Source organism: Serinus canaria, chromosome 12, assembly GCF_022539315.1.
Source record: "Serinus canaria isolate serCan28SL12 chromosome 12, serCan2020, whole genome shotgun sequence".
NCBI classification, from domain to species: domain Eukaryota; kingdom Metazoa; phylum Chordata; class Aves; order Passeriformes; family Fringillidae; genus Serinus; species Serinus canaria.
Window position 1 is genome coordinate 19462975 of NC_066326.1, and position 26595 is coordinate 19489569.

A 26595-nucleotide genomic window follows, 5' to 3' on the forward strand; every position below is an offset into this window, starting at 1 on the left:
CAATACAAGGGATGTACTGCACGGTGCAATTACAATTAGAGGAGCTGATCAAACCTATTTTTATCATTAACAAGAACAGTGACATTTGATTCTGAACAAACGGTAAATTATGCATTTAGTTTTGCTGAGCCTGGTGTCTCATGGAATAGCTGCTAACCCACACAGCTGGAGGCCACTCACCTTCCTGGGCTGTCAGCAAGGTCTTGAGGCACAGGACATCCCCCACCACCACGTCTGGGAGCTCTGGGAAGATGGCATGCTGCACAGGCAGTGGGATGTAGTCTGCAGTGCCACTGTGCTCTGCATCCCACACCCTGAGCAGGGTCAGCCCCACGTTCACAGTCCTGACCACAAAGGTGTTGTTGGCAGCTCCCTTGGCGATCTGCACAAAGTCATCTCTGCACACAAACACAAGTGCTGCTGCATCAGAGAAGGCTTGGCAATGGCACTCTTTCCAGCAGGAGAGCTATCAAACCCTTCAGCTGGCTGACTTGTTTTTAGGAAAAGTCATCTGATGAAGTCCAGCAAAGTAAGGAAATTATAAAAATTATTTAGGTGCCACTGAGGCAAATTACAGTTCTCAGTTCACCACTATGCTGAGGCAATACTGAGATCATAATTACTTCTTAATTATGACAACTGTAGAGCTTTAGAAAGACATCATCTGTCTCTTTTCCCTTTTCTCAAAGGAGTTAGGAAGTTAAGAAATTTGAACACCAATATGCAACTTCCCAGACACTGGATGGCCATTGGATGGCCAGCTCTGGTGCCCACCCAAATTCAGCAAGGTGCTCTGCCGAAAACAAACTGTGTTTCAGTAACAGCATTAGTGGTACTTCACTGAAGACAACAGCAGGCTGCTTCACAACATTTGTTCTGTGAGGCAGAAACCAAAGGCCTTTTGAGGCTTGTCCCTGCTGTGGGAAGGCTGCACAAGCCTATCTGAGGAGACAGCCCCTGATCCAGAACGTTCCCTACCTTACATAAGCCCTCAGTGCGTCAGTGGAACACAGCAGTGGGAGAGGCAGATGCTGATGGATCAGTTGTTTCTCTGGGCCACTGCTGCATGCAGGGGGATGATTCAGAGTCGCTCAGAGCAGAGCACAGCTCCTGCAGGCCCCGCTGGGACCATGCTTATTATCTGGGCAGCTTTCCATGGCTAGGGAATATCAATTGCTAACTGCAAGTCTCCTTCCTGCCGCTGCCTCTGAAAGCCACAGAGACAAATCCCTTGCCTTGCTAATCCCAGCCCAAGCTGCATGCTCACTTGGTATCTCTGTTCTGTGTGTGTCTGGCCTTTTTTTGCTCTGTGTAATTACCACCCATGACTGACACCCACCTGTTGGTGGCAAAGTTGAGCACAGCATTGTGTGCATGGAAAGTATCTCCAGAGTTATCATGGAAATGGACTGTAAATGTCAGTGTCACACCCAGGGGCAGGGCCTGCAGAGCCTCTCTGTTCTGGGTCAGCAGAACAGGCCTCATGGAGATCCTGAGGTAGGAGATGGGGCAGACCTAGAAAAACATTAGCAGTGAGAAAGAAAGTTACATTGCTTTTCATAGTGCCCCTATAAAATAATCTAAAAGAGTTCTTTTTTATAAATATCCAGAGCTGCCTTTATGAGCCATTTGCATTTAGCCACATGCCAGGACTAACACGTGCAGCTGTTGTTATCACTATCTCCATTTCACAGGTTGAAAGGGGTTCAGACTCTGTCTAGCCCAGCCCCCCACTCCAGCTGGGTTCCCCAGGGCCAGCTGGCCAGGACCATGTGCAGGCAGCTCCTGGGCATCTTCTTGGATGAAGACTGCACAGCCTCCTGCACTGTGTGCTCAACAGCCACCTCAGTAAAAAGTGCTGTCTCATATTCAGACTGTGTTTCCTGTGTGTTCCCCTTGCCCTGTCATGGGTGAGAAAAGCCTGGTTCTGTCTGCTTTGTACCCTCACAGCTGATATTTCTTAGCCCTTTTTTCCTAGTACCACTGGGAACTGAAACAAGCAATAATCATACAGAAATATACATCACACACAGACTTCAGAGAACACATTACTATCCTATCAATTCAAACTGTTAAGATTCCCTTGATATGCAAGAGAAGAAGTGGCCCCATGACCTCTCTCCTACTAATTCCTGAAATAAAAGGTGCAATTCATTGCCCAGGTATTAGAAGGGCAATTCACAATGTATGAATAAGGGGATGGAATAGTCACTGTTGCCCAGCTCCCCTGCAGCAGCTGAGAAAGCCAAGCTGTTCCAGGCAGAGCTGGCAGCTGACAAACTCTGGGGGCTCAGCAGGCTGAGCTTGCTTCCCCCAGTGCCTCTCCTCAGCCAAGAGAGAAGTTGGGAACTGCTCTGAACTCCTCAGGAGAGCCTGCTCCATTAACCATATGTGCACATCCCCACATTTCTGCAGTAACACTCCAGTCAAAAAAGGTTTTCTGAAGACAAAGACTTGACAACCTAATCTTTTGGCTTTTAAATAGCCTATTACTATTCTTTACTAACTTACCTAGGTTAAAGAGCAAAATTACCCAACAAAAATAATTATATCTGCTCTTTTTGTTACAGCTGTTGGAAAACAAATAATAGATGAGCAGAGGCTAAACCCCTCAAATATATTGAGAAAACTATTTTGAAAGAAGGCCTCAAGCTTATCTTGTAGAAAAATCCCTTTATTTTCCTGACCTAAGAGGCTCAGCTAAAACGTAAAACTCTGCAGTCTGAAAATGTACATGTCAGAACTTAAAAAGGAAAGGACAAATTTGGCCTCAAGCAAAATACATCTTTGGTGAATCAAAAAAAAAAAGGAAAAGAAAAAAAAAAAAGTGGCTATAACATCAATATATCCCACTGTCTGCTCCATGGGCTGGCTTCATCACTTAAAATCTTTGTGCATACAGATCTCTGCCCAGCAAGCTGTGGTTACAAGCCAAAAAAAACCCCATTTCCCTGACAGATTATCAAGCTTGCTTTACCTTAAAATCTCAGCAACTATCCCACAAGGGACAACTGCTAAATTTAATATTGATGAAAACAGCCTTTTACTGTTAAAGCATCTCAGGTTTTGATGGTTTGGTTTTTTTTTTAATTCAAGAAAAAATAAAATAAAAAACTGAGTGCAGCAGGTCCAGGCAAGTGCTGAGCTTGGTCCCAAGCTAAGCTCACTGTCACTCCTTCTTCCCCCAGCCTCCCTGGCTTATTTAAGGGCCCTTCTTTGAGCCAAGTTCAAGGTCTCAGTGTTAAGTGATGCTGCTGCAGCAGTTTGGTTCTTAATTGTGTACACTTGTACACAGACAACACCAGACCTTATGAAAGAAGGACAAACTGAAGGAGAGAGCTTTGCCTTGGAATGACACAACAGATTCAAGCTCATCTCCAGCTCTGTCAAAGTTCTCTGACATGACCTTTGGCAGAACCTCTCAAGCTCTTTCAGCTCTTCAGCCATAAAATGAACTGTGTTACTTCATGAGGTTAAAAATTTCATTTCCATCAAGGCACTACAGTTGTAGTAAGTACAGGAAAACAAATGAGCTGTATGAGATGCTGAACTGAGATGGGTTCTACTACAGAGAGCTTTGTGTCACCATCCTGTGTAGAAGACAAACTCACAGAGGGGGATCTGACTTCAGTCCCACTGGGTGCTGACTAAATGGCATTTGAGGCACCCCAAACTCATCAGACATCTTTCACTTGCCAAAGGGAAGAAACAAGGTCATCAGTAACAGAGCTGGAGAATTCACTGCCACCACCTCGCAGCAGGGGTGGCTTTAGTGACACTGGGCCCCATTTCTTTTTTCATTCCCCACCAGGGAGGACAGATCCACACCCTGTCCTACATGAAAATTTGAACATCATGGGAAATACCAAAATTCAAATTAAAAAAATCCATCAAGCCCCTTCATAGTGATTACAGGAGTTAGAACTAACTTAAGGCACTCAATTGTACATTTTTCTCCTTTAGCTGGGATGGAGGAAAGATGCTGACAGTAGAAAAGGACAGGAGGCAGGGAAGGAGTGGTTCATGCTGCTAGATGCAGGAAGTTCTTGGCTCAAGTATTTTTTGAACAGAGATGATGGGCTTACATTCCCTGGTGTCCCACTGTCCAAAGCTCAGAGCTGTTAATTCCTGCACTGCTCACTTTTCAGAAGTGAAGTTCAAGAAGTGCAGCCAGCAATCCCTGTTGCAGCAGTAAAGATGTACTTGAGGAAACTGCAAAGGAAGGGAGCTGACAGTACCTTAACAGCAGCTATGATGGTCTGGTTGATGCCAAACAACTCTTGTGAAACCACTTCAATGGTTGAGGATCCGATCACAGAGCCAGAGACAAGGAATCCTCTCTCATCGATTTTCACTACAGGGACTTTGTCTGGCCCATCCAGGACACGGTAACTCAGGGAGGCCACTCGGTCCCTGGAGCAAAACAGACAGTAAGGAACCCCTTAAATGTGTAAAACCATATTTTGGGTTTCTTCCAACACAAACCATTCTGTGATTCCATGAAACTATGGGTTCCCTCCCCCTAAAATGTAAATGCCTCTAAAGCTTTGCCCTCAGTGTGTGTCCTACGGTCTCTATCTGACCATTATTATGCTGGGAAAACTACATTTCAAGCCTGGTATGAGTCTAAAATGTCAGTCTTTGAAAACAGATTATGTAAAAAGAATTTCTCATTTGGAAATGACATTTTAATCTGAAAATCCAGCCATAACCTCTGTGTGCAAAATACACAGAATTATATTCCACAAAGCCTCAATCACCCATCAAAACCTCTACAGGAAGCAGGCAGCAGGATACTGCTTTAACAGGCTCAGCTGCTTTTAAAAAAAGGATTTGAAAGTTCCCAATATTGAATGAATTTTCCAGCTACAATCTAATACAAGATTTGACAAAGCCCGAGAGAACAGTAAGATATCATGAACCAGCAGGTAAGTTGTATATTAAATGGATGAACAGTGCTACTGAGAGACTGAAACAGCTCCCTTAAACCCAACTGCCCTGCAGTTTGGATACAGCAGTGACACAAGCCACAGTAAGGAAACTGAGCACTGACCTGTTGGTCAGAAGTTTAATAAAGGAATTTGGTGACATGAGGATCTGCTCTGTGTCTGCCTCTGGAGTGATGAGATGAAGTTTTTCAAACACCTGGAAAGTAAGAGGCATTTTGGCCCACTGTTGAGTGCAGACAGAAATTTACTTTATTTCATCTTCAAAACAAACAAACATGAACAGAGCTGTGCCTCTTTTTCTTATCTTGTATAATATAATATATATGGTAAAATAAGACAACTGAACATGAATATTTGAGAATAGGAGAGCCAGTATCATCTACAAGTTATTCTGAGAGTATTTATTTCCAGGGCTATGGCTAAACTGGCTTGTAGTAAGTTCAGGAATTTTCTTCAGCATGAAAACAGAAGATTTCTCATGGGGAAAGGTGTTGGGAACCCCATATTCACCTGAGTTACTTTAGACCCCCTGCCCCCATGAGCCCATGAACTTGAATGAGCTCCAATGAGGAACATTATACAAACAAGAGTAAGGGCTCAAAGATAAACCAAAGCTGGAGCTACTCCTGCATTTCAAATTCCTGATTTCAAAGAGAGACTTCAGTCCAGTTCTGAAGGAGATACTTCAACATGAACCATGTAGAAAATCATCCTACCTGAATCTGGATTTCATCAGACAGCTCTCTTGCCATGTTGTGGAACTGGTTGGCTGCAGCATCGAGGACCTTCACTACAACTTTCAGGCCTGTTCTTCCCTTTACTCTGCCATAAACATCCACTGCAAAGTTGTAGTTTGCAGGAAGCTGAAAAGCAGCCTTGGACAGGAGAAAGGGATTAAAGTTGGACTCATGGAAAGCCCAGACATTGGCAGTGAGGTGCTGACAACTGATCCTGGATTTTGAGGCAGTGGAGGCTGCAGTATTCCCTGCATTGCCCTGATGTGGCTGTTTCCTTTTCCCAAGCTGCACACACATGCACTACACACACTTTACCTCACTGTGCCTTGTCCTGACATCCAGAGTGTCCCTCTTGGTGACAGACCAGTGGAATGTTAACCCTGGCACAGCATTGCCAAAGGAGAAGGGAGTCTGAGTGCTGGTGATGCCCATGACATACACTGGCATCTGGAAAGAGAGAAACCAGCCTGCTTAGGTAATGCCAGCATGCAAACCAAACACCTGCCCATAGGAAAGAGAATCAAACTTAAAATTCACTGATCAAGAGACAGGGTCTCTCATGAATAAAATGGTTCCTGCCAGAGCAGCAGTGCTGTCACCAGATGATGTGACAGCAATGAGCACAAGCTACAGGTCCAGCATGTGAAGGGACAAAAGCCAATCCCAAACCAGCTCACCTGAGTACCAGCTTTCATTCGTGTGATGGGTGCCCGAATTCTCACAGCTGTCAGCTGTACCACCTCAACTTCCACCTTGTCCTGGGAAGGAGGAAGGGAAGACTCTGTAAGCACTTGTCAAACAGAAACCAGATTTCACTTTCAGGCTCTATAGCCACTGTTTTGACGTTATCTAATGACTGTTGCTGTGTGATTAGCATGACTTGTCAGAGGAAATACAGATGGACAAGTTCAGTAGGACTGTAAAAAACTAAAAAGGATTAAATTTTGATTGATAAGCATATAAATGAATTGAAAAAAACTAATCCCCTAAATTGAAAAAAAACAATCTGCTCAAAATTAGTGATGACATGAATGTTGGAGCTGAGAGGTGAGAGACAGCAGCAGACAAGATCACAGGGGGCCCCAGCAGAAGACAGATGAAGAAACCCAGGGGTAAAGGAAGATATGGAGAGGAGTTAGAATGAAATGAGGATTGTGGAGCACTAAATGGGACAACTGAGAATAAAAGGATGATGTTTGACTCTGATATCTCCTCTTCACATATCCAGGTATTCCTGATAGATTTTATTCCTGCTATATACTGGGGAGGAAAGGTCAGACCTGGACCTCACTGGGCAGCAGATTGACCTTTCAAGTTCACTTTGCCTCCTGTCACACCATTAGGGCAGACTGCTGCTCATACATTAAAAAGCAGAGATTTCTTGATATTTTTTAAAAAACTTACTTTGTGTCTTCCTGGACTGTGCTGACACCTTTCAAGCAGCAGAGCTTTGTGGTTCACAGCAGCTGTGCTGCCCTGAGCTCAAAGGAAGAAGTCGTAAGATCTGCCCAAGTTCTCTGAGTCTCATGCAAGTCCCAGGGACTTGTGCTCCCTTGCAGACCTGCCCACCTCTCTCACACTCAGCTGCAGGAAAATCTAAGGACAGATTCTGAGGGAATATCAGGGATTCACTGCTTGCACCTCACAGATGGGTTCAGACCACAACAAGGGGTAAGTGACAGTGTTCTATACAGGCTGCTACAGCTTAGGAGACAATGTGTGTTTTTTTAGCAACAGCTGCCTTCTGGACTCTCCTGACCTAAGAGGGAATGCAGATAAGGACAACCTTCTGCTGTGCTGGAAAGGCTTCTTTAGTTGGGCTTTTCTAGATGCACCAATCCTGAACCTAACCAATCCTGAAGATACCAGACTAGTCAAAAAGCACCCCTGGTTATCTGTGAGAGTCTGGTTTATGGTACAGCAAGATGTACCTACCTGTTCAAAGTACCACCTGTGCCAATACCTGTGTGAGTTCACAGGCCAGGGAGAAGGAATGAGTTTGCATCTTCAGGAAACCAGAGAAGTGCACGAGGTAATACTTCTCATGCAGAAAGACTCTGTGCCCCCTTTCAGAGCCAAAGCCACGAGTCAGAGAGCCCCTGTCAGCCCCCAAGAGCACCACAAACATTACCTGGGACACAGCCACAAGCTTCTCTGTCTCCGCATCAACAGCCTGCAGCACTCCTGTCACCACCCCACTGCCAATGGCCACTGCTCTGACCAGCCCAGAGCTGTTCACTGCTGCAATTTGCTTGTTGTCAATGGAGAAAATGATGTTGGAGAGAGGCTGAGGGCCTCCCTCAGCAGTGATCTGTCAGAACAGCACACAGAACAGCACATGAGCCCTTCAGACAGCTCTTCTGGTCACCATTACAGTGCACACTCTCCCTGCTCAGCACCACAGTAACTTCAGTGCTGCCTGCACCTTCCCAGGACAGCTCCAGGACTATTCCCCCTGGTCCTAGCACGATGCCAGCCTGGGAAATGTGTGAGCTGAGCACACAAGTGACCCCTGTGCCTCACAGAACGTCACAGGCTGATGCCACCTCCCCTCCAGAAAGTCAGTAAACTTTACCTCCCCTCCTCCTCAGCACCCTGGTGCAGAGCTCTGCTCTGTGTTTCAGTGTGTACAACAAGCCCACTATGCCTAACTTCATGGAGCTGGCAGATTTACTCATGCTGTGCTGGTATTTAACACCAGAAAAACTGACACTCAATTGACAAAAGCAAATACAAATCCTTTGATCTAGCAATAGAGCAAAACAGAAGCTGGCTCAAGAATGACACTGTTCTTGTTCACAGGAGTATTCATCACAGAAACACAATGAGCTGGGTTGGGAGGAATCTCAAAACTCATCTTGTTCCATGGGCAGGGACACCTCCCACTGTCCCAGTTTGCTCCCAGCCCTGTCCAACCTGGCCTTGGGCACTTCCAGGGATCCAGGGGCAGCCACGGCTTCTCTGGGCACCCTGTGCCAAGGCCTGCCCACCCTCATAGGCACCAATTGCTTCCCAGTACCCCATGTGACCCTGCCCTGCATCAGGGTTGAAGCCACTCCCCATGTCCTGTCACTCCAGGCCCTTCCCAAAGTCCCTCTCCTCCAATCCTGTCAGTCCATTCAGTATGAATGCAGATAAATGTCAAGTTGAATATCTACTGCTGAAAATTCAGTCATGAAGATTCATTTTACAACAGAAATTACAAAGTAAAGAAAATATGTAAGAAGATGCCTCACCTGAATCATGGCCCCAATAATTAGGGTCACTTTCCTCGGCAGTAGTCTAAATGGGGCAAAGACCTAAAAACAGAAATATGAATACCTGTGTTCAGGATCCTTCAGTCAGATAAATTATGCCACAAAACAGTACAAGTGTACAAGTGTACAACTGAGTCTTTAGCTGCTTAATCACAGTAAATTGAGCATGCAGAAATTTAACTCATCATCTGCAGTTAAATGACACTGAAATCTGACTGGCATCAGGTCAGCTTCCAGACAGAATGAATTTAAAGGCAAATTGATTACCATACTGTAACCATAATTTATGTATTCCTCTTCCATTGTAGCACAGACTTTCTTTATGCATGTATCTTATCTGAAATTATTTACTTCAATCTGCTGTGGAGCAGAGTTGATTCTCTGTCCTCTTCTGTCAGCCACAGCTGCCACCAGGCTCGTCTGCCCAATGATCATCCCACGCACCAGGAAAGCAGCAGTGTGCTCATCCAGAGCCTCCCTCAGGGGGCTGCAAAGAAATCCATTAAAGAGATAATAAATTACTGACCAAAATACAAATAGCAAAGCAAAGGACTCATTTAGTGCCCAGCACTTTTACCACAAGGCTAAGTGACTCTGTCTGAAGCAAAGTTAAGGAAATTATCACATTTTTACACACAATGGCTCTTTGCAACCTGTGCTTTATTGTAACATTAAATACCTGAAATGAAAATGAAACAAGCCATAGACACAATGAGTTTGATAACATCAGATGTGCCTTCACACAGCACTCTTCACCTGACACTATTTGGCAAGTCAGCTTCCAAGATGCACAAAGCTTCATCAGTCATCACATGGGAGGAATGCAGACTCTTTCATCAGCCAGCTATATTAAGGCTGTTTGTTAGTTCAGGCAATGTCTCTCAAAAATAATAACCTTTAGCCTTTTACCACGTAATTAAGACTTCACAAAAATAAAATAAATAGAATCTCAGCCATTGTGCATTACCATGTCTTTAACCTAATACCTTTATTAATTTTTTGCCAATTCTTACTCACAGATTAATTTTAAAAATCCATTAACTTACACAAGTGAGACAAGCTGAGATGCTGCTCTGAGACTGAGATCCATGACTGGGAAGTATTTTGCTGGAAAAGGTTTCTTTGAATCATCCAGAACTCTGACATAAGCCTTAACTGTTTTTCCAATCTCCACCTGAAACAGACACATCCAGTCATTCTGCATTCAAACCACTCCTATTTATTAGCATAAACATTTTCATTTTATTTTGTATTACACTTGTAGTAGGGTAGTGGAGACAGAGCCCCAAGGTTAGACTAGCACTGATTTTAAAGACTACTCCCTGCCAGCTACAGTTAGTGTCAAATGAAATGAATGAACTCAGGTCCTTCAGCTGGCAAGGGCATAATTAAAACATCCAGAAATATCAACACTTCTTTTGTTTAAGGCATACCCAAGCTGGCAAGAGCAATGAGCTGGACTTTTTTCTGTTCAGTTTTAAAACCTGACAGATGGAAAATGACCTTGGGGCAAAACTTACTCCTAAAAGAATTGCTCACATGCACTTTAAACAGGAGGAAATGTAAATGAGTATGTCCATATAAATTATGGATTAATATTGCTGTGTAAATGCAAAAGTTGAGATTGCTGCCACACAGAACATGAACAGATACCTGATACTCTGAGACACTTATAACCTAAAGGGATAAATTTGGGAGGGAGGAACAGAGACACAGGGAGACTGTAGTTGTTTCTCTGTTGTAGCATCTTGTCCATGTCTGATCTCTGTGTTCAGGACCAGCACAGGGAGTCAGGGCAGCTCCTAATGCTGCTTCCAAGGCACTGACCTTGTCAACAACTCGCACGTACAATTCCCGGATATCAGACACATGAATTTCAGCCTCAGCTGGGGCAGGGAAAGCCAGACACAGGTCATGAATCATTACAGTCACTGATCCTGGGAGCAGAGGCTGCACCTGCAATGCCAAAAGAAAACTGCATTTTAGCACTTCTTTTCTGTTGTTCAGAGGACAAAATTTGTATCACTTTCAGGGCAGAAGCAGTTGGATGCAGAAATCTCCAAGCTTAGACACAGAGAATTCTTCCACCAAAATAAAAATCAAGCTGTAAAATGTATGTAAAAAGTATCATGCTACAGAGCTAGTGCAAACAGCCCCCAGGCACCAAGGGAATTAAGAGCTCTTCATCTGGAACAGTCTGGCATCCTGTTACTCTCCCACCATCAGGAGAAAAAACATACAAATCATTTAGAACAAAACTCTTCTTAGTAGAGTGAAAACCAAAGTGATAAGGAAAAAAAAACAACAAGGACAAAAGCCTGTAAAAGCATTGGTATTGCTTCCTGTAAGATTTGTAATCTACTGTCATTGCTTTTCATCTGAGCAGCCAAAACCTGGTGGTAGATCCTGGCAAGTAAGAGGACAACTGACAGATCAGGGGTTTCTTTAATAAAACTATTATTCCATTAATTTTAAAGAAAGAGAATGTTACACTTCTTAAGAGATAAAGAGAATAAAACAATGAAGAAAGAGACCTCTGGTCACAAACACGAGGCCTCAGAGCTAAGCACCCATCCCAAAGTCCCCTCTCCCAAGGCCAGGCACCCACACCCTGCTCACATCAGCTCTGCAGTTCTCCTGCAACTCCTGACCTTGTCACAGACCTCAGGACAATCCCAGCTGTTCTCCTCCCTTTGGCCAGGGACAGCAGTGAAGCTGGGTGTCCTGTTGTGTGCTCTGAACTCTGAACAAGGGGAGATGGCCAGGCCCCCCCAGTGCAAAGGAGTTCAGTGAACTCTCAGCACTGCCCAGCAGCACCACAGGACTCAGCAGCAGAGCAGTGGGGAAAGCTGACATTTTGTTCTGTGAGAGCACTACTCCTGTTTCTGCCTCAAAATAGAAAGGGATGTGAAGTTTTAATAAAGGTCAGCTTCCAGAACAGCAGCAGTTCCCAGAGAGGATGGCTACTAGAGGGGCTGGGCAGATGTGGCAGGGGAGTGAGCTGGAATGGAGCTCACCTGGGCTGGGAGACCAGAAAAAGCAGACAAGCACTGGAACTTTTAAAATGCTTCCTGTCTCAGCCACCTCTGCTGTTCTCCTCTCCCATTAGGTGTCCAGGGCTCTCCGTATCCAGGGATATTGCACTGGTGACCACTCTTCACTCCTCCCCTGCTACCACCCACCCATGCCCAGAGAAGCTGTGTCAAAACCAGAGGGAGAGGTACAGAATTCCTCCTTGGCAGCCCCATTGGAAAGTCTGGGAATCCCTGCTCCAGATCACTTGAATTTAGTTTCTCAGAAGAGTTTACTCATCCTCTGTCAACTTGGCTGCACTGGTACCTGCCATGTCAGCAGCCTGACAGAGCCTGCTGATTTCCCAGGCCCTTCTGCTGCTTCCATGGAAAAATCCAGGGCTGGTACTGGGATTTAACCCAAACACAGCACACAGGGCTAACAAACCTGCCAAATGTGTGTGGGGCTGCATTTAAAAAAAAAAAAAAGTGTCTAAAGTGGACTTTCCTCTCCTTTAACATGACAGGCAGTTAAATCTCCTCCTACACTTCACAAAGCCTATCTTGTTGTCACTGCTCCACTCCTGAATTCCAGACAAGAGCACTGAACCTATCTCATGTTCATCAGTTAAACCCATCAGGGAGACCTGACTAAAAAACTATTAAGAGTTTGAACAGTGTACTATGTACAAAAAACTCCTCATCTCTTCTACTTTTTTCTCACCTCTATGCCTAGTTGGAAAAAATATTCCCACCTCACATTTGTAACAGTTAGAGACAATCAAAATGTTTCACAAATTCTTTTGATAGTCTAATTTCCAGATTAGTTATTGTTATTTCACTAACTTTATCAGCATAACTTCTTAAAAGGTAAATCTGTAAATTATACATTTATAAAAAACACTCTTTAGAGCAACTTGTTTCATTTCAAGTTCTTGCCTAATGAAAGCAGCAATGCAAACACACAATTTTACTGGTGTTCACTGCAGAATGCATTTCATATCCTGGGCCTGATGAAGTCAAGCATACCTTCACTTTAGTGACATCTTCTAGGGGAAAAGTGCATTAGAAACTTCATATGGAGATCAGAATAAACTCTTGAATTCATTCACAAAATCAGGAAGCAATACTGTGATTAAAAAGTACCCTGAAACAGCACTATAGGACAGAAGAATTTGAAGCCTCCAGATCTACTGGCCCACAGCAAATACTCCAGTATTACTTTGGAAACCAATTCATCGTATGTGTAGCTTCTGAATAATTCTGTCATGTTATTCTTTGTGGTGTGTTTGTGAAATCACAAACAATTTACTGCAAAGTTGTAATGGGTGAAGCACTTGGAACTGGCTTTTATCTTATAAGAAAACACAAATGCATCACAGCTGTAATGAAACTATTTCCTGTACCTGAGACTACACCTGAAGGTGCCAGTGCAAAGATCCCCTGCCTGAAGCACAACTGTGACAGGCAAACAGATCCAAAACGCAGCTGCTGCCTCCTATCCACACCTGCTGCAAAATGCCCAGGAGTGCTGAAGCTGCAGAACAATAACCTGGTTGCCAAAAAGATGTAAAACCACAAAATACTTCACTCACCAAAGCAATGCCTTGAGTCTCCTCATGTATCACTCTTACAATATTTGGCACACTAGTATTAATGAAAAAATATCCAGAGCCTTGTTGGATGAGAAGTTCTGCCTGCAAAACCAGAAAAGCATCCAGGATTAAGACTGTATCTTTCTAGTAAAGCTGTCTCCTCCCACACCTTCTGTAATGTGTGATGTTTTCCTCCCTGCAGGAGGAAAGCAGCAGAGAACTCCTCACCTGGATGTCAGGGTGGTTGTAGATGGAGAGCCCAGTGGGGCTCACCTTCACATCTTCCACGAGCATCAATTCAATGGTGGCAGGCCCTGGGAGAACAGCTTCATGCTGCAAGAACAATGGCAGCAGTTACAGCAAAGAGGCACAGCACTGCCAGAGCAGTGTGTGCAGGCAGGATGTTTAAAGCAGGCAGCCAAAGCTCAGAGCACAGGCTGAGGGATGAGATGCCCACAAGATCCAGAGGGCTCAGTCACTCATCCTGCACAGGGAAGGGCAACTTCAGGGCTGGTCTGTTCTGCACTCCTGGCCAAGGCAGAGGACAAGGGCCCAGGACTGCAGGATCAGTGAAGGATGTCTGACAAGCATAAACAGGATATTATCTCTGAGCCATGGCCTAAGTTCATACAGAATGATAAGGCAAACACACAAAGTTTTCTAGCTCTAACTCATCATTTCATGATTCTTCTTAGCAGGCCACCAAGAGAAATTCTTCCTTAAATCTAAGTGCATGAACACTGAACCAAATGCAGGTTTAATCACTCACTCAGGACAACATTAGCTCAGAAAAGGAAAAAGGTTTCTAGAGGAACTCACTACTCTGTACCCATTCCACCTCCTTAGTAGAATTATTTCCTTGATGTAGAAAGGATGTCATCTTTCCCTAATGACATAATAGGGTGCTCCACTTAAACGTGGAACAACAGTCAAGACATCTTAATATCCCATCTACTAGATTTTTGTTTGTGTTTTTGGCTGCAAGAAAGGAGAATGGGCAGGTTTGAAAGCAGAACAGAGCAGCCCATTGCTGATGGACTTGAAAAATGCAGCCAGGTCACCCCATTTGAAAAAAACAACTCATGAGCCCAAAAAGTGCAGCAGGACTGGCATCTACAGCTACCAGAGTCCTCCCAAATTTAAACACAGAGAATAGAACTTTAGAGAACTCCAGTGTCCTCTCAATTCAAGGCAAAGTTTAGAGCATTTGCTTTACTAATTATTTCTAGAAGAAAGAAAGAATGTAATATTGGTTTAACAAAGCAGAGCACAGTGAACTACAAAATGATTGTAGAACATCAAGTATCCACAATACAGCTCAATTTTTAAGAGAAAAAAGAAGAGACACAACCAAATAACTTTAGTAGCAAAGTAACTGTGTCTCTACAGTAATTCTCACTGAGCTGTAGTCAAATTCTTCAGGGGAAATGCATCTACACCACACTTCCCAACAGGAGAAGAGCGGAAACCTCAGAGAAAAGTCAAGAACCAAGTGGCAAAACAGATCACCTCTCAAAGAATTTACTAAGCAGATGCCACACCTGGGCCATGCTGAGAAGAACGTGGCCCACAGGGTATTTCACATTACTGGTGCCCATCTGCTACCTGTTTTGCTTAAATCCTGTAACCTCTCATTGCATATTTTACTTTTTGCCTCAAGTCAGTTTTCAAGGTACTGCATATAGCTCAAACCCACTTAAATCTTGTTTAACAAGATTAAGTAGGAATTCCAGTTAGGAAGAAGAATATTTTCAGAATCAGTTATTACACATGTCAGGTTGTTCCACAGGCTGAAAACTGCCCTTATATTCAGCTTACAAAAGTGACATAAACAGAAAACTGCCATCTGTTTACACCTGCCCTCTTTGTTCATCATCACTACCTTTTGCTGTTTTCCTTCACTAGGTTGAGTATCTACACACAAAGTATTTCAGGGAGTGGCTAATGACTTGTAAAATGAGAGCCTGGGCTTATGGCTGGCATTGTACAATGGAGGAGAATCTCAGGAAAAAAAAAGAGAGCATTAGTCAGAGCTCAGACTAACATATGGTCCATATGAGGAATCAGTCAGCTTTTGCTTTGCTCATGCAGAACTTTCCCACCCAGATTTGCAGGGGCAATAATCCATTAGTTTTCCCCAGTGACAGCTGCACAAAGCACATGGCTGCTTTAGTGAAGGACAAGCAGCAGAGATTCACCAATTCATTAAAAAGCCCTAAACTTAAATAAAACCAACTGAAATACTTTTCTGTACTGCCCTTGCTCAGATGGTTAAAAAATCCCAAGGACTTGGACAGATCTGATATGGGTAGCAGCACCTAGTGCAGAGGAAAGCAGGAAAACCACAAACCAGTATCAAACCTCTGCAGAATGAACCAGACTCCACCAGGGAGCTGCCTCGTTTGTACAGTGCTGTGTGTGGAGGAAATAAAGCCAGCAGAACACTGGGCATTAACCACAGGGAAATGGCAACCCCCCAGGTGCTGTTACCGGCATTTTGGCTCTGGCTGCCTTCAGGTGGGGCTGCTGGAACCCAGTGGCAGTGGCAGAGATGGCAGCAGCTCCAAACTCACGGTCAACCACCACAGTTTGTAAGCCTAGAATGCAATAAAGATGAAAAATACACTCAGTTCCTCTAGGATCATTCTCATCAGGCAAGAACTTTCTCTCTCAAGACAGGCTCTAGGCATTGGACTTGGTTCCTTTTTTCTCCTCTAATAGCACACAATAAAAAATGCACATTGATGTTAAGCTGAAGTATGACTGCAGATTAAAGTAACTTCTTTAATCAAGCTGAGACATTGCCAAACAGATTTAATCCTGCCCTTCAAACAATGAAATGCTCATTTCAACCCACTCATACCATGCATTTTCTTCTGACCATTGCCCTCTTCCTTCAGAGTCAGCTCCATTGGCAGCTCCAGCTCAATACGAGCAATGGCCTTATTTGTGGATTCCCACACAACACTAAGAGAGCTGAAGTTATCAAATTTCCTGCCTTGCTGGTCATAGGCAGCCAAATCCAGCATTGGATTGCGGTAATTGGAAACAGGGACCTGAAAAAGAAGGAATGTTTTGAACTGAACAGATACAACAGGATTTTTTAATCATTAAAGGAAATGCATGCTGAGTTCCATGAGGTTTGTTACAACATCAATACATGAGAAATATTCATTAAAAGGAGCCATCAGTGCAAGGCACTAAGATGTGCCCCAACAGCCCTGAGATTATCTCAGCTGGTCAGAGCACAGAGCTGCTTACACCAGGTGGGTTCAAGTCCTCGATGGGCCATTTAGAGTTGGACTCCATGACCCTTGTGGGTCCCTCCCAACTCAGAGCATTCTGTGAATCTCTGAATTCTAAGGGGGTTTTACTAGACCATGGATTTGGGGTTTTTTTAGCCAGGGAATTACGTTTAAACAAACAAACAACCCCAAACCAACAACAACAAAATTGAACCACAGCTCAACAAAATTGTTTTTAGAATACAAACAAATTATGACAAACACTGCTGTTTGTTAAAGCTCAAAATTCTGATGTTGCTCTGGTGAAATGCATTAGCAACAGCAGTGCACCAAGGCAGGCTGACACATAATGGAGCAAGAAAAGCAGGTGAGCTCTGAGGTGGCTAATAAAACACAACAATCTCCTTCTCCTCTTGTTATTACATAGAAGCTCTTTAAAATGATTCATTTCAGGGAAGGAGGATGACTTTTACATTTGCCTGGGAATATTAACCTGACAAAATGTGGTTTACTCAGCAGCCAACATGTGACAACACCCATTAGGAATCAAAACAGAACAGCAAAGTTCTTTATGCCTGATAATGTACACATATCCATTGTCCATTTACTGCAGGACCCCCCCAGCCTGCTGTGTGCAGGAGCTCCCAAGGGCACCAGCGTGGCCACAGCTCTCTTGCAGCAGCTCAGACGCTTTATTTCACACATGGAGCTCAAACACTGATTTTTCAGCTGTAAGAACACTTTCCTCTCCTGCCACTTCCCAGACTTACCACTTGCTTGTTCTGCTGGAGCAAAGGGCAGGAGAGATCCAGCTGAGGGCTACCATAAACAGGAACCAAAGTCAGCCGGGAGGGGACAGCACAGACAAACTTCACCACAGCAGGCTCAACCACTGGGAAAGGGTTGGTGACTGTGGGGCTGTTCCCAACTGTTAAGGTTATAATAACCTGAAAACAGCAAATGAGGAAAGAGTTGAGTTCAGGCGTGCTGTATTTCCACAGGTCTCAGTTACACTGTGATATCAGAATGAAAAGCAAAAATACAATTCTTGGGGATTTACAGCAGTATTAAGACACAAGATGTAAAAGGGGGAGCATATTTCAAGAACAGGTCTTTATCTCTATGAAAATACTGTTCCTGGGAGCTCTTCCTAGGTGTTCATGTTCATTACTATCAAATTTGATTCAAACAACAAATCTCTTGTAATCGAAAAAGGAAACACCAGGTGTTCTTGCAGAGTGAGAACAGAACAGCCCAAAGGCAACATTTATAGTCACTTCAGTGTGTTTAAAAACACCTCATCTTTTATTTTCCACTCCTTTCTTAGCCTTCAGCAAAGTGAAGTGAATACAAAACCAGAGAAGGCTGAGGCAGCTCTGGTCATCTCTCCATCCCCCCATGCACTGGTGCTGGGGACAGCCAGCCTTGCACAGACCAGCACATCACCACCAAGGCCAGTTCCTTTTGAATGCGCACTTACAGAAACAGCTCCACTTTGCTAAGTGCCCACTGAGGAAATCAGTGGAACTTGGCAGCCCAACCAAAATGCTTAGGCCTTGCAGAATTGCAGGAGGAAAACATTACATCGAGGCTAAAAGCTTCATGAGCTGAGGAGGGTGAGTACAGCAGGAGAAATCACTTCTGTGTGGTGGTGAGAACAAAATCAGTTGGAGAAGGAGCACGGCCATGCTCACCAAGGCTGCACAGAGAGCAGAGCAGTCAATTCCTGCGGCTGCCATTTGTTAGAAGAAACAGAATTACTGTTTATTCTGCACTGGAAGGTAACACAGTTAAGAGGAGCAGGTCAGACAGAGGAGTCAGCCTGCTCAGTAACCTTCTGCTCTGATCCTGTTCGTGCAAACTGAACCTGCACTAATCAGGATGTTCAATGCATCCCACAATATAAGGCTTCCACAACTTGGGTTTATGGTGCAATAAACCCATCATAAACCACTTTTTAACATAATGTTGTGAAATGCTCACTCTAAAATCTGCACCATAATGCATAAACAATGTACTTACCCAAGTTCTTTACTGGCTCATTATAAAAGCATCTAGCTACCTAACAGGCATATGGCACCACAAACCTGTCAGGAGCCAGTTCTCAGTGCCTGATGGAGGGCAACAGCGAGCCCTTCTGGTACCCACCTGCTCTCCCAGGCTCCTGCACAGCACCCTAACCCAGTGCTGGTTGTTGTTTCGAGGTGTGGGAGGTTCAAGTAAAGACAGAGCAATGCTTTCTGCATCCTCAGCAGCAACGTTCCTGAAGAACTTGGAAGGTTCTTGGACCCACGGCCTCGGTCCTCCTTCAAACAACATATCCTTAGAGGAACCCAGAGTCACTAAAGTGACAGATGGTGGATCGATAGCCTGTAATCAATTAATTAATTAAAAATTAGTCATCTGTTTACACCGTTTGGTTGTGCTCTGCAAAATAAATTTCCTTCTGAATGGAACAGCTATACTTGGATAAGGCTGTGATTTCTGCCATGCAGTGGTTTGTTAGCACACTTAGTGAAAAACAGAGCTGCACCAAAATCCACAAGGATTCTGTCCAGCTGGATTAGATTCAAAGGAAGCCATGGATCCAAAGACATGTTTTAGCTGCATTCTAATCACATCTCTCTCACGAAGAATTACAGCAAAAGGGAGACCCTTAATATATTCTTCTGAGCACAGAGAGATAGTATTTTGCTACACTTTTAAATAAGTGTTTAAAAAAAATGAAATTATGTCACATTGTACTTTCACTTCACAGTGCTCTCTCCAGAACAGTTCTGTGTATATAGTTAGTCTCCTACACAAGTTTTACTTCAAACCTATCTACCAATTCTGCACTTATGTGCATCCCTGGGACAGCCTGGGCTGCTCACCACCACAACAATTAACCTGACATTTAGTCCACAAAAACCATTTCCAGTTTGTATTTCATAACATCATATTACATTATTATAACCATAAATCTGTGGGATTTGCACTAACATTTTTTCCCTATTGAGGGAAAGCTATGGTGAAATACTCAGACTTCACCCTGCAGTCAGTGCTAGGCCTCTGCAGATGAGGTAACAAAGCAGCCTCTTCTGTATTTCTGCCTATTGACCCCGGACTCAGCTTCTTTCACATTTTCTTCACTGAACTAGCCAGTGGTGGAATGTAAACCCACCCACCTCGGTTTTTCAAACCTATTTCTTACACAACCAGTTCCCTGTCATGTGAAGGTGTTCCAGTGCTGGACCCTGGATCTCTCCAGGAGCAGAGGAAGCAGACTCACTCTCAGTGGGAGATAGGCGGCGATGGTGATGCTGGCACTGAGGCGCACGTGCCCGTGGGTGTACACAACCACTAGCCTGGTGTACCCCTGAAATTCAGCCTTCACTTGCACTCCAGTGCAAAAATCAGCAGTTGGCTTAAGTCTTCCTGTCAGATAAATTAAAAATATACAAGAGCTTATTTGGAAAGAAATGCCCAGGCATGTTCATCATGTTCATCAAATTCAACACAGCTGTTTGAAGGAAGCCTACTAGAAAGATGGAGACAACTTATTACAAGCACATGTAGGGACAGGACAAGGGAGAATGGCATCAAACTGAAAGAAAGAAGGTTTAGACAGCATACTGGGAAAGAATTCTTGACTGAGAGGGCTCTGGCACAGGGTGCCCGGAGAACCAGTGGCTGCCCCTGGATCCCTGGCTGTGCCCAGGCTGGACAGGGCGTGGAGCAGCCTGGGACAGGTGAAAGACATCCTTCCCCATTGCAGGGGGTGGGACTGGATGAGCTTGTAAGGTCTCTCCAACTCAAACCATTCTGCATAAAAAAGCAAATACATCCTCAAAATAAAACTACTTGGACCCCCCCGCTCTGAGGTTTGGCACTTCTGTGGGGATACTGTACAGAGCTATGAATCAGTGCTTTAAGGGAGAAGTGTGACTTGGTGACTTGGGAGAGGTGTGACCTGTCAACAGTTTAACTTCCAACCCAGGGAGGGAGTTGGCCCACCTTCAAGTGGGCTGAACACGCCGGGGCTCTCCAGCTCCACTGCCAGCTCCAGCTGTGAGCAGTCGCTCATGGGGAGCAGTTCCCCCCTGTCCACGCTGGTCCAGCCACTGATCCTCAGGGGCAGCTCCAGCACCTGCCCCACGTATGCCTCCACCTGGCAGGGGGTGAACTCCATGGCACTGGGCTCGCTCACGTACACCTGCAAGGACAGGTCTGGGTCAATGCTCTGCTCCCACAGCAGCTTGGTGAGCCTCCCTTCTACTGCTGCTGCTGAAACTCCCTCTCTCTTCTGCTTTACAGACTTTGAAGTGTGGACTAAGTTGTGTGCTATCTCCAGGAGGTACCATCACCAGCTGGGAGAGGTTTAGCATGCATTAAAGAATCCACCTCAGACCACAGATTTCATAGCAATCACTGTGATCAAAGCTTTTATTTGCAGTATCTTTAACTATTTAATCTTCTGCAACTGGCTTGAGGATACCAAACCATATGGGAGAGAGTTAAAGCTGTAATCTGTGTGGATTAACTACTCCTAAAACTACTACTATGAAAAACTTGTTCACTGAGGACAGTAAACAGAACTCTGAAGAGCTGTTCCACAAAGAAAGCAGCTCCTAACACAGGAAGAAAGGGAATCAAAAATAACCTATTCAGATTGTGCAATACACTGCTCTGAAAGCTCACATGGACAGAAGGCTTCTTTCTGTCTTCAGGCTTTGACTTATGTTTAAGGATAAGAAGTTTTAGCTGAAAAAAAAAAATCTTCATTCCTGTGTCTCCAGCTGGTAACTGTTGCACTGCTAAAAAGCAGCATCCTGGATTGTTCAGAGAACTATTTCAGAGCAAGTGTGTAAGCCAAATTCTGAACAGATTTTAATTAATGTCACACCCCTCTCTTTAGGGCCACCAGATGTACTGTTCCTGCATTCTCCTCACTCCACAACACACACTGATCACCATGACTGAAGAACAGGGGATGGTCTGCAGAGACACCACAAAATTCCTCTTGGGAGATATGTTTTTCATTGCCATTTTCTCCTAATTTTCCTAAAATACTGTTTTTTCTTGGCCAGCTCAGGTATCTGCAGTCAGTCTGCAGCACTGGGCTCACTTCAGTTACTTCTCCAGACAGAAATTTCCTTGCACATCCTGATAACAACTGCCACCCTTTGGTATCAAAGGAGAACACCGCCCTATCACCCTACAGAATGAATTTTTAGTTTGGTTTGTCCGCTTAGATGGCCAGGCCTGGAGTCAATTACCATTTCCTTCTTGCACTTAAAACTTCCAACAGGGAAAAAGACTTGCCAAGGAGATCAGGAAAGGGAAAAAATGGGAATACAGTTAATGCACCGGACAGTGTTTGATTCCCTAAAGCACAAACTGAAACTATTCCCTTAACCTGCCACAGGGCAGGAAGTGGAAGGGGAATGCCTATGGCATTCTCAGTGCCTTGGCTGTTCCCAAAAGCCATGTTCAAGAACAATCACTGAACAATGAATCTCTTACCTTCATTTCTCCATAATGCAGTGGATTCCGCATGTCAAGTGCCTGAATAATGCTGAGCCCAGGATCACTCCCTGTGGTCATCACTCCTTTGACTGTCACTGTGGCTACTGCCTGGTTAGAAGAGGACCAGCTGAAGTTGCCACTTCCACCCTGAGCCTGAAATACAGAGGGAAAAATCTTTCAAACATTTAATCAAGTACGTGGCTCTCACATTCCACAGTTTTGGATATCTTGCCTTTGGATATTTTGCATGAAAGCCAGGAATGCACTGAGAACGGGACATACAAAGAAATTAACATCTCAGAACTTAATAAGCAAGAGAGACATAAGATTTCTACGCTTCATTCCTTTTAATTTCAGCTTCTTTCACATGCCAAAACAAATGTCAAAAGTTCCATGAGAGTAAAACACAGGTGAACACTGGAGCTGTTTTTTAATGTATATTGTTTTAATGTCTTTAACTTCCTCGGCATTTCCTTTAACCTATTTCATCATTAAAAGTTAACAATGTGATAAATCTTGTCTAGAGGGACAGTGTGGAAAACAAACAAATCTAAATTATGCAGGAGCTTAGCTAGTAATTTTTACCAGGGAAAGAGAACAAAAAGCAAATGAAGAGGAGGGTCATTTCCCTTCTTCCTTCCTCTGAACACGTGCACAACCTGATTAAAGGAGGACACAGACAAATTAATAAATAGGTAGTGGTGTGTTACAGGAGATGCATGGGATGAGGTGAGAAAGGCTAAAAGGATCCAAGAGCTCAGCATATTTGTGAAGGTATTTTAGTTGAAACAGGGAGATGAGTAGAAAACATAAAACAGAAATACCCAATTCTTAGCAACTGCATGAAGCCTCATGAGGGTCCCTGCCATAAACCCCAGACACCTCACTACATTTTCCTCTCTTTGGCAGTCAGTCTGCACAGAGGAGAGGAAGGGTAAAGTAGCTTCCCCTGCAGCCTCATCCATACCTAGAGCCTGGCAGGGAGCTCCACACTGCTACTGTGAGCACTGCCCTCCCCAGGAATCTCCATGTGCTCAGCCTCACTGAGCTGGCACTGCACCTCTCACACGTGCACTGCAGGAAGGCAAAAGAAACCACCTCATTAGCACAAATATGAACAAAGCAACCCCCAACAAACCAGACAGCTGCCAAAGGAAAACCTGCCAGGCATTCTGATACCATCTGGAGGGAGTTACTTCAGCTATAAACAGAATTTGGCTAGATCCAAAAATCTCTTTCCATTTATTTTCAGAAAAACTTTATTCATCCATTTGAAATAGCCTGACTGAAGCTATGGAGTGGGAGGCAAACTCTGATGGAGAGGCAGGAACAGCTGAGCTGTGTGTATGCTGTTGACCAGTGGTATTGTAGAATGGAGAGACCAGAAGAAAGGTCGCAGTTTCAGCAAAATTTAAATCTTGGGAGAAAAAAGTTTCTATGTTTTTATATAAGAAGATCAGAGTAAAGTAAGAACAGCGACACAATTATTGCAGTACTATGAAGGAATGTTCTCTAGTGAAATACTTCATTATATATGCAAGATAAGATGAGAACTGTGAGAGAGGTAGGAAACAAAACTACATTTCCTCTCCCTTACTGGGAAAACTCCAGCAGAATTATGAAGTACTGAAAAGCAGATTTCATACTAAGAATTTTTACCACACTCTGCTGGTGTGGTCAGGAATAGCATGAAGCAAATCAAACTAATCCCACAGAACAGACAAGTAGAAATGCAGGGCTTAACTCAATGGAGCTGTCCCTGGATTTCCACTGGAGAATGCAGTTTAATCCAGTGAGACTGATTCTCTCCATGGAGTCACTGAATGAGCAAGGCTGGAAAAGACCTCTGAGATTATCACCACTGAACCACGCCCTCAGGTGCCACACTCCATGATTTTTGAGCCCTTCCAGGGATGGCGACTCCACCACTGCCGTGGGCAGCCTGTGCCAGAGTTTGACAACTCTTCCTGTGAAACAATTTTGTCTAACATCCAATCCAAATATGAGGCTGTTTCCTCTCATCCTGTCCCTTGTTACCTGGGAGAATAGCCTGGCACCAAGTGTCCTGCTGCCTATTTGGATATGGTTTACTTAACACAGATCCAAAACTGAGCACCACTTTATGCTAAAAGGGAGAGGTAGGAGTTGTGCATCCAACACCTGAGTGCAGGGTCTGGGTATCACCGGCCTGGGATAAAAGTCTGGGCTGAGAAAGCACAACTTTCTTTTCCCTACTTAGACTAGAGATACTGGATCCTGGAACAAAAACCATTTGCTTCATGAAGCATAAGGAATAACTGACAGCTTGGAAGCAAAGACACATCTAGTAAACATGGAAATCATCCCTTCTGTAAATGAGCTGTGGCCCTTGCCTCCCTGGAACTTGGTATTAGGAGCACGAGGTGTGTGGCCAGTGAGGAATACTAATGTCCAAAGCTGGCAGAGGGCTGCTAATTAATCTTGTCATGCCCTTTTTGCAGTCACTTCACACTCCCATTCATATTTCCCATCCTTGCCAGCAAAGGGCAGCCTCTAATGATTGCTGTGGATCTTTGCATATAGGATGCTCCTGGAATTCCAAACCATTCCAGGCATAGGTGGGTGGTGCATGCAGGAGGGAGAGAGGAAGGGAAGACAAGAGGTGGAAGTCAGTAGAGTTTTTTATACTTGTTGGTTTCTTGGTGCTTTTTTTTGAACTGTGTATTAATTCCTAGGGTATTCACATTTTTTAAAAATTATTCTTTCGCTTAGAGTTTTTTTCTTGGGAAGCTGAAAGGCAGCAAGAGGCTTCAGAGAAAAGAAAAACAATTCTTATTTTATTTGTTTTTCCTGTGCTGTGTTCATGTAGAATGTGTTTAGAGATTGTTCACTCGAGGTGATTGCTTGATTAAACTCCAGTGTGAGCTGTTTTAACCCAATGGCCAGTTAGGGCCAAGCTGTGTCAGGACTCTAGAAAGAGTCAGGAGTTTCCATTATTGTCTTTTCAACATCCAAGAAGTCTCTTTTCTGTATTCTATAGTATAGTATAGTATTCTTAAATATAATACAGTATCATAAAGTAATAAATTAACTTTCTAATAAGATAGAGTCCTCCTCATAATTCCTTCTTTCATTGGTAGCCCTGCATTTACAGTAAATTCCTTTAACTAATGTGCCATGAAGTTCCTCCAAGTTACATTTTGGATGCCACCATGCCTGAAGTATCCAAAGTCAACCCTAGCTCAGTGGTGTCAGGCCCCAGTGTGCCTGCCTGAGCTACATCCCTGCAGCTGGGTACTTCTTTGGCATACCTGGATGGTGTACTGGTAGACTCCTGCTTTTGGCTGCCAAGGAAACATCAGAATGCTGGGTACAAGAAATATTGGAACATAGATCTCCACGTCCTGCTGGTTTTGCACCGGAACTGGTAAGGTATGAACACCTCCATCCTGCAAAGTGCAAAAGCACAGCGTTATAAATGGCACCACAGAGCTTCCCAAGGTTAATGTTCAGTCCTTAGGTACAGACAAGTCCTTGAAAACACCTCAGAGAGATAGGAAAACTATTTAGGACCACTTATGAACAGAGTTCCTAGTGAGCAAACAGCTCCTGGCAGCAAGGTATTAAACGAGTGCTATTGCTATGAAGATCCAGGTGCCCACATTAATTTAAAAGGCAAGAAGAAATACACACTTTCACTGCTCCTATTTTGAGACCTCATTTGGAGAACCAATCTGGTGGCTCAACACCTAGATTTACTCTTTGTTCATCTCACTGGGTACAAAATTCAGCCTGAAAGAGCCATTGCTCAGCCCCCCAAACACTGGCCTTCACAGCTCTGCTGTCACTGCAGTGCCACAACCCTGTGGCACAACACACTGTTACTGCAGTTCTGAGGGAAAAACAGCTCTCAGGGGATGCCTTTCCACCAAAGAGAACATCTCTGACACAGAAAATGACTGTGGCTTCTCACACTGAAGGAGCTACTAAATCCTGCTCAAGGAATCACTAAAATGATTTCACAGCAAATGGGTTGAAGTGTTGAATTTTCAAGCAAAAGCAACTCACTTCCACACCACGTGCCCTAGTTAGCCATACATTCAGCAGCCTGCTCAAATAGCAGAAAGTTAATGAATATTAATTTGGAGAAATGTGCAGGCTGATACATTTGGCAGATTCTCATTCCAGAGTTTAAGGTCACTTACCAATTGATAGCAAACTTCCCCAATGTAACTGACTGCAGAACAAGGCCAGGGTATGAGTGATGATCCTACCACAATACAGTGTAAAATTCCCTCAGCCTGTGAGAGGCCC

General features: G+C 44.1%; 1 protein-coding gene across 3 annotated transcripts in view; it reads right to left on the reverse strand.

Annotated features, from left to right (window-relative positions):
* The window catches only part of NUP210 (nucleoporin 210), a 48380-nt gene that overhangs the window by 7036 nt on the left and 14749 nt on the right, over nt 1–26595 (reverse strand). For all 3 annotated transcript variants that reach the window (XM_018914921.3, XM_050979502.1, XM_030228078.2), the window contains exons 11-32: nt 25593–25730; nt 22300–22455; nt 20791–20989; nt 20066–20211; nt 18943–19164; nt 17565–17741; nt 16413–16605; nt 16040–16146; nt 13778–13882; nt 13550–13651; nt 10771–10899; nt 9990–10117; nt 9295–9430; nt 8923–8985; nt 7818–7997; nt 6364–6444; nt 6002–6133; nt 5666–5824; nt 5054–5145; nt 4239–4413; nt 1340–1515; nt 181–398 (exon numbers count right to left, since the gene is read on the reverse strand). In XM_018914921.3, the coding sequence (XP_018770466.1) occupies nt 181–398; nt 1340–1515; nt 4239–4413; nt 5054–5145; nt 5666–5824; nt 6002–6133; nt 6364–6444; nt 7818–7997; nt 8923–8985; nt 9295–9430; nt 9990–10117; nt 10771–10899; nt 13550–13651; nt 13778–13882; nt 16040–16146; nt 16413–16605; nt 17565–17741; nt 18943–19164; nt 20066–20211; nt 20791–20989; nt 22300–22455; nt 25593–25730 (3214 nt within the window). The remainder of the gene's footprint in view (nt 1–180; nt 399–1339; nt 1516–4238; nt 4414–5053; nt 5146–5665; nt 5825–6001; nt 6134–6363; nt 6445–7817; nt 7998–8922; nt 8986–9294; nt 9431–9989; nt 10118–10770; nt 10900–13549; nt 13652–13777; nt 13883–16039; nt 16147–16412; nt 16606–17564; nt 17742–18942; nt 19165–20065; nt 20212–20790; nt 20990–22299; nt 22456–25592; nt 25731–26595) is intronic.